Source organism: Pongo pygmaeus, chromosome 5 (genome assembly GCF_028885625.2).
Source record: "Pongo pygmaeus isolate AG05252 chromosome 5, NHGRI_mPonPyg2-v2.0_pri, whole genome shotgun sequence".
Lineage (NCBI taxonomy): Eukaryota > Metazoa > Chordata > Mammalia > Primates > Hominidae > Pongo > Pongo pygmaeus.
This window is the reverse complement of record NC_072378.2, coordinates 29,298,329-29,312,597: the sequence shown is the minus strand read 5'-3', so window position 1 is coordinate 29,312,597 and position 14,269 is coordinate 29,298,329. Positions and strand designations below refer to the sequence as shown.

The 14,269-nt window shown below is 34.4% G+C and overlaps 2 protein-coding genes across 7 annotated transcripts in view; both read left to right on the top strand.

Moving 5' to 3' along the window:
• Nucleotides 1-14,269, top strand: part of LOC129038763 (olfactory receptor 5V1) — a 115,917-nt gene that overhangs the window by 86,839 nt on the left and 14,809 nt on the right. The gene's annotated exons all lie outside the window — the stretch shown is intronic.
• LOC129038766 (olfactory receptor 12D3) lies at nucleotides 7,741-8,690 on the top strand. Its single transcript, XM_054492160.2, is given in 2 exon segments — nucleotides 7,741-8,005; nucleotides 8,008-8,690. Coding segments are annotated over 2 exon segments (948 nt in total).

Below are 14,269 nucleotides of genomic sequence, written 5' to 3'. Positions count from 1 at the left end.
AGCATTTGGTGTTGTCACTATTTTTATTTTATCTATTTTGATAGATGTGTTGTAGCATTTTACTGGTTTTAATTTGCATTGTGCTGACGAAAATGATTTTGAACACTTTTTCCTGTGTTAATTTGCCATTTATATATCATTTTCTCTTTATGTTTGTATGTCTTTTCCTTGTTTTTGCCCATGTTTTGGACTTTTAAGAATACTATTAAGTTTTGAGAGTTCTGTCAGATATGTGATTTGAAACAGTATTTTTTTTTCAGTCTTCAGCTTGTCTTTCCATTTTCTTAATAGAGTCTTTTGGCAGAGGTCTTTTTTTTTCTGGTTAGGTCAAACTAAAATTTTTCCTTTAATGTGTCATGCTTTTGGTGGAAAATCTAAGGACTCCTTGCCTAGCTCTAGACCCTGAATACTGTTTTCTATTTTTTCTAGACGATATATAGCTTTACATTTTACATATAAGTCCATGATCTATTTTGTGTTAATTTTTGTATATGAGGTGAAATTTGAATTTAGTTTTTTCTTTTCTATTATGGATGTCCAATTATTTCAGAACTAGTTGTTGAAAAGACAGTCTTGCTTCCATTTAATTACTTTGCACATTCATAAAAAATCAGTTGGACATATTTGTGTGGGCTGATTTATGGGTTCTCTATTCTGTTCCATTGATCTGTTTCACTATCACTTGTGTTAATACCATACAAAACCTGATAACTATAGTTACATAATAAGCTTTAACATTGAGTAAATTGATTTTTCCACTTTTATTCTTCTTTTTCCAAATTTGTGTTAGCTATTCAATTTCCTTTGCCTTTACATACACATTTTAGAATAATCCTATCTCTGTCTGCTAAGAAATATTTCTGGGATTTTGATAAGAATTGTGTTAAATCTGTATATCAATTTGGAGAGGATTGACATCTTTACTATGTTAAATCTTACAATCCATGAATATAATATGCCTCTATCTTTATGTAAATCTTTTGTTATTTCTTTCATCTGTGTTTGAAGTTTTTAGCATGCAAGTACTAAACATGTTTTTTTAGGTTTACAACCAGACATTTCCATATTTTGAGAGATTATAAATTAAGTTGTGTTTTAATTTTGTTTTCACATATTCATAGTTTATTAAAAATATTTAATTTTTTGTGTTAATCCTGTATCCTGTCACCTTGCTGAACTCACGTATTAGCTACAGGAATTTTTATGTGGAATCCAGGGAGTTTTCTACATAGATAATGACATCTGAAAATAAGTACATTTTTATTTATTACTTTTCAATATATGTGCCATTTATTTCTTTTTCTTGCCTACTACAAGTGGTGAGAGCAGACATCCACACTTTATTCCTAATCTTAGAAGGAAAGCATTTACCTGGAAGATTTTTATGGATGATCTTTATTGAGTTGACACAATTTCTCTCTATTCCTAGCTTGCTGAGAGTTTTTATCATAAATGGGTGTTGGATTTTATCAAATTTGTTTTTTGCCTCAATTAATACGATTATATAATTTTTCTTCTCTATTCTGTTTATATGATAGATTACATTTATTGATTTTCAAATGTCTATGTAGTCTTGTATGCCTGAAATAAATCCACTTGGCCTATGTAAATTCTTTCTACATATTGCATTCTATTTTCTAATAATTGATTGAGGATATTTTGTCTATATTCATGAGAGATATTGGAATGTATTTTTTTTGTTTCATACTGCCCTTGGAGTTGAACTGCATATTAGTCTATATATTTATGTTGGTGTGTTTATATATACACATGTTATATAGTATAATAGTATATGTAATGTTAATCAAATTATGATGTTTCTTGGCTTGGATTTCTTTGGATTAATCCTGCAAGGGGTTTATTCAGCTTCTTCAACCTGTATATGCTTATGTTTTCAACAGATTTGGGAAGTTTTAAACTATTATTTATTTAAATACCCTTTGGCATTATTTTCTTTCTCCTCTTCTTCTGGAGCTCTGATGATATGAAAGTTGAATCTCTTGTTATTGTCCCATAGGTCCCTGAGGTTCTTTGCATTGTTTCTCAGTCTGTTTTCTCCCATTGTTCAGATAGGCTACATTTTGTTGATCTGTCCTCATGTTCGTTGATTTCATCCTCAGTCATCTCCACTTAGCTAATGAGCCCATTCAGTGAGATTTTATTTCTGTTACTGAACTTTCTAGTTCCATAATTTATAACAGGTAGAGTTTTAAAATATTGTATCCTGGACATTTTGGCTATTATATAACCATAAATTGGAATTTAGGTCCTGTTTAAATCTTTAATTTTAGCAGATAGTCACTCTGTTTAGACCTAGCACACAGGTCCTGACCTAATTTTGTAGGCTGTGCATCCAATGGCAATTTTTTAAGATACTTTTAGCTGTTATTTTTGTGTTCTAGTTTTATTTGGTACTACTGGGGTTTCCATTGTTCTCTGCTGGTACTGCCTGAGAAGGCAGAAGAAGGGGTTTCCTTAGGCTAAGCCTTCTGGTGTCCTTGTACAGTGGAGAGAATATCAAGACTATGAGGGCAAACAGGCTTCCCTGTCTGGGTGCTTGTGGCGGGATTGCCTGCTTGTGCCAGACAGAGACTGCTACTTGCTGGATGATTGTCAAATTGGAATATTTCTTGCTGGTGCTCTCTTTCTCCCTTTCTCACACTGGTGTCTGTGGGTGGCAGAAGGAAGTCTCAGGCCTGCAGGGCCAGAGGGCCAGGATGCTTTTTATGGTGGGGTCCTTCTGCAGATGCCACCTGACTGCCCTGTTGTCTCTCTTTAGGGGAAGAGAATGCCAGACAGCAGGGAGAGAGGAGCTGAGTAGAGTACTTCTCTGGGTTAGTAGAATTCCTGATGGGCCTCCCTTACTCAAGTGCTGTGTTGTTGGAGGAACTACCTTTTGATAGGAGGCAGGAAAAAACCTACCTGCGCTGCCTTTTGTTGTGGGATGGTGTGTTGGAAGAGGCAAACATTTTTTGTCAAATAAACTAATTGCCTTCTTTAGTTGGGTGAAGGGACAGCCCTGCTGCTGTGTGGTTCCTACAGTTCTGGAATCCCAAAGCAGTTCACCTTCCTTTTCCCACATTTGAGAATTCTTTCTTGGTTACCTCTCGTATTGTTTCTACGGTCTGTAGTTGTACTTAATGGGAAGGGAGAAGCGAGAAACTTGTATATACCATCTTATCCGGAAGTCAAAATCACTGTTTTTAAGTTATTTTATTTCAAAAAATCTCAAACTTGCTGGGTGCTTAGACCTGAGCTGGGCAGCGGTAGAACATGCCTTGAACAGCTGGGCATGTGCTTGTGACTAAGTGGGGTGGGAGTCGAGGTGCAGCGCGTTGGTGCTGTTTACAGTGCTCACAGCAGCCTGATGTCAATGCTGCAGGCAAGCTCACCACTGTAGCCCTTGCCTGCATGTCATATTTTAATTTGCATTTTTCTTATTTTTAATGAGGTTGAGCAGCTTTTCCTATCTTTAAGATGTATTCATATTTCCTTTTCTATGAATTGTCTGTATGTTTCTCTCTTTTAAAAAAATTGGTCTGTGTCTTTTAGGTTTATTAAATAATTTATATATTAAGAATGTTAGCACATGGTCTACAATTTGTCTTGTGATTTTATTCCTGGATGCGTTTTGATCTTTTATTTGTAGCATTTTTGTCATGCAGACATTTTTGATGCCTAGGTAGTCAAATTTGTTAATCTTTTCTTTTATTGCTTCAGGTTTTTCTATGATATTTAGAAAACTATTTCCAAATCCAAGATTATTGTTTCCTCCCTTATTCTCTTTTTTTCTGTAAAAGTTTATATGACATATAAAGTACAACACACATACAGAAAAGTGATAAATCCTGAGTCTCAATGAATTTTCACAAAATGACATAGCTGTATAACAAAAACACCCACATGAAGAAACAGCTTCATCCATATTACTTAATATAGCTGTAGTTCATTTTGACTCCTTCACAATGTTGCATTTTGTTGATGGACATTTATATAGTTGTCAGTTTTTGATAAAAAATACTGCTGCTATGAACATTTTTATATATTTTGCTATGTGCACATTATATTGGCTATATACCTAGAAGTGGAATTTCTGGCTTATTCATATATGCATGTGTTTAGCTTGAGGATACTGCCAGATTGTCTTCCAAAATCACTATGCTGATTAAACTCCCTGGAGGAGTATATGAGTGCTCAGGGTGCTCTACATCCTTGTTGACACTTCGCGTTTTCCATCATTTTTTATTTTAACTGTTCTAGTTATCGTGCAGTGGCACTGCATTGTGGTTTTGTTGCTGGGGGCTCAGGAAGGTCTCCAGATGCCGGTGAGAACCCAGCCCCAGAGAGTTTTCAGGTTCCCCATTCCTTTGCATTTCTATGTAACTTTTAAAATCAGCTTGACAATTTTATATTTTAAAAATCAAGGACTTGTATTGGGATTGCATTGACTTTTTAGATTACTTTTAGGAGAGTAGACATCTTCATTATAGTATATCTTTAAGCCCATGAATATACCATATTCCTCTATTTATTTAGATATTCTTTATTTCCTCAGAATAATGTTTTGTAGTTTTTAGGATAGAGATCTTATATATTTTTATTTAGTTTTATTTCTACACATTTATAGTTTCTGGTGCTATTGAAAATATCATTGGACATTTTATTTTCATTTCATTGTGGTTAGCATACAAAATATATTTAATTCTTGTTTAATGTCCTCATATCTCAGAAATCTTCTAACCATACAGGCATATCATCTGTGAAAATGAGTTTTACTTTTTCCTTTCTAATTCTAAAGTATTTTATTTATTTTTTTCTTGCTTTATGACACTGGCTAGAACCTCTAGGACAATGTTCAAAAAAGTGATGATAGGAGAAATCCTTGTCTCATTCCTGATCTGAAACTTTTCATGTTTCTTCATTAGGTATGATATTTTCTTATAGTATTTTTTAAATTAATTTTATCAAATAAACTAATTCCCCTTGTATCCCTAGTTTGCTAAGGATTATTTTATTAAATCATGAGCGGGTGCTAAACATAATCAAATGCTTTTACTGCATCTGTGGTGCTTCTTGTTTTCTTTCTCTAATATGGCTATTGTATTATTTTTTAATGTTAAATTACCCTTACATCTTGAAATAAATTTTATTTGGTTGCAATGTAGATATTGCTTGTTTTTATTCATTTTTTCAAGATTTTTGCATCTATATTCACAAGACAGGTTAGTCTGCAGTTCCTTTCTGTTAAGTTTTTTTTTTTTTTTTTTTTTTTTTGAGACAGAGTCTCGCTCTGTCGCCCAGGCTGGAGTGCAGTGGCGTGATCTCAGCTCACTGCAAGCTCCACCTCCCGGGTTCACGCCATTCTCCTGCCTCAGCCTCTCGGGTAGCTGGGACTACAGGCTCCCGCCAGCACACCAGGCTAATTTTTTGTATTTTTAGTAGGGACGGTGTTTCACCGTGTTAGCCAGGATGGTCCAGATCTCCTGACCTCGTGATCCGCCCGCCTCGGCCTCCCAAAGTGCTGGGATTACAGGCGTGAGGCACCGTGCCTGGCCTCTGTTAAGTTCTTTTTAAAGTGTTGGTATCAAAGTTGTGCTAACCTTATAAAAGAAATATAGAAGTGCTCCTTTTTCATTGTTTTGAAAGTATTTGTGTAAGTTATTATTTCTTCCTTAATTATTTGGTAGAATTCACCAGTAAAATCTGGACTTGGTGTTTACTTTCTGGAAAAATTTTGAATAAGAACTACACTTTCCTATATAAATATCAAACTATTCAAATTTTCTTTGTTCTACTGTCAATTTTGGTAAGTTACTTTTGGTTTAAGTAATTTTAAACTTTTATCTAAATTGTCAAATTCTTTGGCACGAAGTCGTTCATAACGACCTTTTACAATGTTTGACGTTGATAGTATCTGTAGTGATACTACCTTAAAATTTGTATTCTCTCTCTTTTAACAATTTTACTGAGTTGATAACTTTCATTAATCTTTTCAAATGACTAAATTTTGACTTTGTTGACTTTTCTTTATTGAACTTTTGTTTTCTATTTCAATTATTCTTGTTATTATTTTCGCTATTTCCCTTCTACTTTGTTTGAGTTGTTGGATTATTTATTCATTCATTCATGGATTCATTCATTTAGCTGTTTGAAACGAAAGTTTAGTTTATTGGTTTTTCAATATTTCTTTTTTTCTAACATATGAATTTAAGGCTGACAATTTCCCTCTATTTATTTCTTTAGCTATATGCCAAAAGTTTTGATATATCTCATCTTCATCATTGTTCATTTCAATTTTTTTCTAATTTTATTTGAATTTTTTATTTATGAATTATTTGTGTGTATTACATAATATTAAGCAATTGGTGAGTTTCTAGATGCATTTTTCTTATTGTTTTTTAATTCCAGTGTGGTCAAGGGACATTCTTTGAATAGCTCAACCTTTTGAAATCTTTTGAAGCCTTTTGGTAATACTCAACTCATGCTTGATTTTGTAAATATGTTCAAGACATGCTTGAAAATAATGTGAATCATTTTTTGGTTGGGTTCAGTGTTCTTTATATGTTAATCAAATTTGTAAATTATGTTGTTCAGATGTTTATATCCTTACTGACTTTTTGGCTGATTCTTCTGTCAAGTATAGAGAGAAACTTGTTAAATCTTCTCATTGTGATTGTGGTTTTAACTATGTCTTTATTTCTGTCAATTTTTAGAGTTATTTTATGGAGAACTTACACTGGAGAACTTATGATATTCTGGACCAATTATTAGCAGAAGAATGTTAGTAGGCGTGGATGGGAGGAGTATCCTAGTTAGCCTTTCCAATTCCGCAGTGCAAGGGCTCCCTCTTCTGTTGATAAGGTGGTGATTATTATTATTGTTATTATCATTATTATTATTAATTACTTACAAATGACAAGCTTCCTTTGTTCTTCATACATTTACTATACTTCTTCTCTCCATCACCTTCAGTGCTTAGACTGTGTCTTTTTCTATCCCCTGCCCCACAGAAATTCTCACTCCCTGGGAGGTACTCCCCTTTTGGACTGAAAAATTGGGGGTGTTTTCGAAGTTCTTCTACTAATGGGACCTCCAACTATTTCAAGTTTTTCCCAACTACATCCACTGCCTCATTGCTATGCCACAGTCTTGTGACTAATGATGCTAATTTTGCTGTTTTTTTCTCCTCTACTCATACAACATTTGGTTTGTGGGTGTTTATGTTTCTTACTTTCACTGAAAGTTTGGGTTGTCAGAAGAGATATGTTACTCTCTTGTGGCTTTTATGTATCTTAGAAGAAGGGACAAAATCCCCACTAAGCTACATCTGAATTTTTGCCAGAACCTAGAATCGTAAGTTGAAAAACTATTCCCTGTTTGTATGTTTAAAATTTTTGTAATACATAATTCTAATGCCATACATGAGGTTATGATTATGTCCATCAAATCTTACACTTCCTAGTTTTGAAAACAAATGCCCTTTATCGATATCTGATTTGTTCATAATATAATGCTTTTATTAGTCTAGTGCCATTTTAACAGCCTAGAATTTATCAGGTATATTAGTCTTCCTCAATTTTGTTGTAAATAAATTTAGTTTTACTGTTCCTAACTATTCTTCACACTGTTGCTCACCCCTAGGTTCCTCCAAATAGTAAACTTGCTTTATTTAATCCTCACAGTGTAAAATTAAAAATTCAGAAAAATTAATTCTGTTTGTTAAATTTGCTTCCCAGAGCAATGGAGAATGTCACTACAATGAATGAGTTTCTTCTACTTGGCCTGACTGGTGTTCAGGAGCTGCAGCCTTTCTTCTTTGGGATTTTCTTAATCATTTACCTGATAAACTTGATTGGAAATGGATCTATATTGGTGATGGTTGTTTTAGAACCACAACTCCACTCCCCTATGTATTTTTTTCTGGGAAACCTTTCTTGTCTGGATATTTCTTATTCTTCAGTGACACTGCCCAAGCTGCTTGTAAACTTTGTGTGCAGTCGCAGGGCTTATCTTGTCTAGGCTGCATCACCCAGCTACACTTTTTCCACTTTTTGGGAAGCACAGAGGCCATTTTACTGGCTGTCATGGCCTTTGACCATTTTGTTGCCATCTGCAATCCTCTTCGCCACACTGTCATCATGAACCCCCAGGTGTGTATTCTGTTGGCAGCTGCAGCCTGGCTCATCAGCTTCTTTTACGCTCTGATGCATTCTGTCATGACTGCACATCTGAGTTTTTGTGGCTCTCAAAAACTCAATCACTTTTTCTGCGATGTCAAGCCGCTCTTAGAACTGGCCTGTAGTGACACACTACTCAATCAATGGCTTCTTTCCATTGTCACAGGCAGCATATCCATGGGAGCTTTCTTTCTGACTCTTCTCTCCTACTTCCATATAATTGGCTTCCTTCTGTTTAAGAACAGGTCCTGCAGAGTACTCCATAAGGCTCTGTCCACTTGTGCCTCCCATTTTATGGTGGTATGTCTTTTCTATGGACCTGTGGGCTTCACATATATTCATCCTGCTTCAGCCACCTCCATGATTCAGGACCGGATAATGGCCATCATATATAGTGCCATCACCCCTGCACTGAATCCACTGATCTACACCCTTAGGAACAAAGAAGTGATGATGGCTCTGAAGAAAATCTTTGGTAGGAAGTTGTTTAAAGACTGGCAGCAACACCACTAGGACTAATGAGGGATATCTGATTTCTATTAAGACTGATGTCCATCACTTCACTGTAAGAAATGATTAGTTTACCTGGTTTATATTTTTCTTTCAAAAATTTTGAGCACATATTATATTAGGCAGTGTAGTAGGTTCAAGAAACACAGGAGCGAGCAAAACAAATTCCATAATGTCATCAAATGTAAAGTTCAATGTGATGGAGTCCCAAAATAACCAAACGCATAAATACATATGTCAGGATAATTCGGTGGCAAGGAGAACTAAGGAGGTAGGAAGTATGGGGAGGGTTAGAGTAGGTATCTGCTGTGTAAAAAAGAATGTGGCATTTCTCCTAGGACAAAAACCTTTGGAATTTTCCAAGTAACAGAAGTATCTTACTGAAATTCCCTATGAGATAATCTTTATTTTTGCCTATTTTTTTTCCTTTTGTGTTTCCTTCAGCAGGAATGTACTGATGATAATTTTTCTCACAATAGTTTTTGTCTAGAATATCATTTTTGTTAATCTTAATTCTTAAAGAGAATTTTTAACGGGTATTTAATTTTAGGGAGAGATTTTTCTAGCCATTGAAAATATCTTGTTTTTCCCCAGCTTTATTGAAGTATAATTAACAAATAAAAATTGCATATATTTAGGCTTCACAATATGATGCTTTAGCGTATGTATACATTGTGAAGAGACTACCACAATCAAGTTAAACCTACATTACTGTCCCTGCATTAGTTTACTATTGAATACTAGAAGTTATTCATTCTATCTAACTGCATTTTCATACCCATTGAGCCAATGTGACAGGCTCTTTGCTTTAGTTGGAGTGTTTGCACAATTTAAATTTGGTAAATTTTTGATAGAATTAAATTTAAATTTATCCTCCAACTGAATTTTTGATAGAATTAAATTTAAATTTTTCCTCCAACTGTTTGTCTTTCGGTTGTCCTATTTGTCCGTTATTGCTTCTTCCTTCATTTACTGTTTTTTATGGGAATATTTTTATGATTTCATTATATTTTCACTATTGCCCTTTTATTTATACCTTTTTATTTTACATTTTTGTGGTTAATCTGGGGTTTACAATGTACATTTTAAATTCACAAAATATTTCTTCACATAATATTACACCATTTAAGATATATTGCTAGAGTCATGCCATACCGTACTTCCATCTCCCTGCTCATGCTTTGTGATTTTAATGTCACACATTTTACTTTTACTTATGTTGTTAGTATTCAAGACACTGCAATTGTTTTTTTAAAAAAATTCTATTATTTTTAAGGTAATTAAAAATAATAAAATGTCTTTTACACTTAAACACATATTTATAATTTCTGGCACTTTTGATCCCTTCATGGAGACACTGATTTTCATCTGGTATCATTTTTTTGTTGTTGTTGTCTAAAGACTTTCCTTAACTATTTCTTGCAGTAAAGTTCTGCTGGTAATAATTTACTTCAACTTTTGTTGGCATGAAAAAGTACTTTGCCCTTATTTTTAAGAGGTGTTTTCTCTGTATATAAAATTTTAAATTGCCAGACTTTTGTTTATGTGCTTTAAAGCTGTTGCTCCATTACCTGTCTCACACAATTTCTGGTGGGATGCATGCTGCCATTCTTATCTTTATTCCTTTGTAATAACTGTGTTCATTTTTCTCTTGCTGATTTTAAGATTTTTCTTTATGACTTTTTTAGCAAATAGATTATGATGTTCATTGTAATGTTTTCTAATATTTATTCTGTTTAATTTTTATTGAGCTTCTTGGATCTATAGATTATATATTTTATCAAATTTGGAAAAACTCAATCATTACTTCTTCAATTTTTTTAATCAAACACTTCTTTAGGACTCCACTTGCACATATGTTAGCCCATTTGAAATTATGACATAGGTCATTGACACTTTGTCCATTTTATTAAAAAAATTTCTCTATGCTTCATTTTGGTTTTTTTTTATATCTATGTCTCCAAGTTCCTTGATTTTTTCTTCTGCAGTAATTAATCTACTGTTTATTCCATGCACTGCATTTTTCACTTTATATTTTGTATTTTTTATTTAAACAAGTTCTATGTGGGTCTTTAAAAAAATCTTCTCTCTCTTTTTATGTCTGTATTTCCCCTAAATTATTATGCTTATTTTGAGGCATACTTTTTTTGTTGTTAATGTAGATCCAGAATATTGTTTATTCTGAGGTTAATTTAGCCCCCACTACTAAGGTAATATCCTTCTCGGGACTCCACCTAAGTCCTTGTCTATTACAAGTTGTTCCAATCAGGCTGATGGGTCATGGGACATACCCAACCCTGTCTTGTACAGTGTATTAAAATCATTGCTTTATATATTTTGTTCCATTTTTTAGATGTTTAATCAGGAGAGAAAATCTCATTACTTTATTATGGCAAGTAATGAGATACAAAAATCATTATTTTTGGGGCTATGGAATGTAGATCTTCCTATCTGTTGTGGGTACACAGGACCACTTTCTAGTATCAATAACATTAGTGTGATATAATCTAAATCACAGCCACTAATGTAGTCGCTCCTGATCGAGGTACAACATATGTAGCTGGCAATACTGTTCAGGGTTGATGCTTATTTTTTTTTTTTCTTAAATTGAGACAAAGTTGCCCTATGTTTCCCAGGCTGGTCTTGAACTTCTGGGCTCAAGGGATCTTCCTGCTTCTGCCTCCCAAAGTGATAGGATTACAGGTGTGAGCCAGCACTCCAGGCCTTATCTTAAATTCACACTTTGTTTTCAAAGAACATCTTTATTTCTGCCTTCATTTCGTTATGTACCCAGTAGTCATTCAGGAGCAGGTTGTTCAGTTTCCTTGTAGCCGAGCGGTTTTGAGTGAGTTTCTTAATCCTGAGTTCTAGTTTGATTGCACTGTGGTCTGAGAGACAGTTTGTTATAATGTCTGATCTTTTACATTTGCTGAGGAGAGCTTTACTTCCAACTATGTGGTCAATTTTGGAATAGGTGTGGTGTGGTGCTGAAAAAAATGTATATTCTGTTGATTTGGGGTGGAGAGTTCTGTAGATGTCCATTAGGTCCGCTTGGTGCAGAGCTGAGTTCAATTCCTGGGTATCCTTGTTAACTTTCTGTCTCGTTGATCTGTCTAATGTTGACAGTGGGGTGTTAAAGTCTCCCATTATTATTGTGTGGGAGTCTAAGTCTCTTTGTAGGTCACTCAGGACTTGCTTTATGAATCTGGGTGCTCCTGTATTGGGTGCATATATGTTTAGGATAGTTAGCTCTTCTTGTTGAATTGATCCCTTTACCATTATGTAATGGCCTTCTTTGTCTCTTTTGATCTTTGTTGGTTTAAAGTCTGTTTTATCAGAGACTAGGATTACTCATCTGACAAAGGGCTAATATCCAGAATCTACAATAAACTCAAACAAATTTACAAGAAAAATACAAACAACCCCATCAAAAAGTGGGCGAAGGACACGAACAGACACTTCTCAAAAGAAGACATTTATGCAGCCAAAAAACACATGAAAAAATGCTCGCCATCACTGGCCATCAGAGAAATGCAAATCAAAACCACAGTGAGATACCATCTCACACCAGTTAGAATGGTGATCATTAAAAAGTCAGGAAACAACAGGTGCTGGAGAGGATGTGGAGAAATAGGAACATTTTTATACTGTTGGTGGGACTGTAAACTGGTTCAACCGTTGTGGAAGTCAGTGTGGCTATTCCTCAGGGATCTAGAACTAGAAATACCATTTGACCCAGCCATCCCATTACTGCGTATATACCCAAAGGATTGTAAATCATGCTGCTACAAAGACACATGCACACGTATGTTTATTGCGGCACTATTCACAATAGCAAAGACTTGGAACCAATCCAAATGTCCAACAATGATAGACTGGATTAGGCAAACGTGGCACATATACACCATGGAATACTATGCAGCCATAAGAAATGATGAGTTCATGTCCTTTGTAGGGACATGGATGAAATTGGAAATCATCATTCTCAGTAAACTATCGCAAGAACAAAAAACCAAACACCGCATATTCTCACTCACAGATGGGAATTGAACAATGAGAACACATGGACACAGGAAGGGGAACATCACACCCTGGGGACTGTTGTGGGGTGGGGGGAGTGGGGAGGGATAGCTTTAGGAGATATACCTAATGCTAAATGACGAGTTAATGGGTGCAGCACAGCAGCATGGTACATGTATACATATGTAACTAACCTGCACATTGTGCACATGTACCCTAAAACTTAAAGTATAATAATAATAAAATAAAAGAAAAGAAAAAGAAAAAAATTCACACTTTGTTAACTTTTTTCTGCTTTTTTTGTAGAAACAAACAGAGCAAATATTTCATTGTATGATGTCCCTATTTTCCTACTCTGTTCTATGAGTACATCTGTATAAAAGAGTTGATTCTACTATTATTTTGCTCTTAATAATATTTTCCTATTTTCACCTCATTTTTATTATTCTGAATAGATCATATTTAAAAAGGAAGTGAATTTTTTTTCCTTTTTTTCTCTACCCTATCTATTTCTTTTTTGTTATGGCCATTTATAGTCACGTACACTCATTTAATCTCAATTTATTCACTGGAAAAAACAGCTGGTTTAATGTTAGAGAGCACACATTATTGGTAAATCCCTTATTATACATCATAAAAAGCAAAGACACCCCAAACTCCTAGATTTATAAGAAGAAAACAAGCTATGGGGAAATTATTCCCTATTTAATAAATGGTGTGGAGATAACTTCCTTGTCATATACAGAAGTTTGAAGCTGGATACCTACCTTTTACCCTATACAAAAGTTAACTCAAAATTGATTAAAGATATAAATGTAAGACCTCAAATTATAGAAATCCTGGAAGACAACCTAGGAAATACTCTTCTCAACATTGGCCTTGGCAAAAGATTTTTGGCTAAGTCACCAAAAGCAATGGCAACAAAAACAAAAATAGACAAGTGAGACCTGATTAAACTAAAGAGCTTCTGCATAGCAAAAGAAACTATCAACAGAGCAAACACACTATCTACAGAAAGGGAGAAGATATTCACAAACAATGCATCTGACAAAGGCCTAATATCCAGAATCTATAGGGAACTTAAACAAGTCAACAAGCAGAAAGCCAATAATCCCATTAATAAATGGGCAAAGGACATGAAAAAACACTCTCAAAAGAAGACATACATGTGGCTAACAAACATATGAAAAAATTATCAGCATCACTAATTAACAGGGAAATGCAAATCAAAACTGCAATGAGATATTATCTCACACCAGTCAGAATGACTATTTAAAAAGTCAAGAAACAACAGATGCTATCAAGGCTGCAGAGAAAAGGGAATGCTTATATGCTGTTGGTGGGAATGAGAATTAGTCCAGCAACTGTGAAAAGCAGTCTGGAGATTTCTCAAATAACTTAAAACAGAGCTACCATTCAGTACAGCAATCTCATTAATGGGTATATATCAAAATAAAATAAATCATTCTACCAATAAGATACATACACTCATATGTTCATTGTTGCGCTGCTCACAATAGCAAAGATGTGGAATCAACCCAGGTGCCCATCAATGATAGACT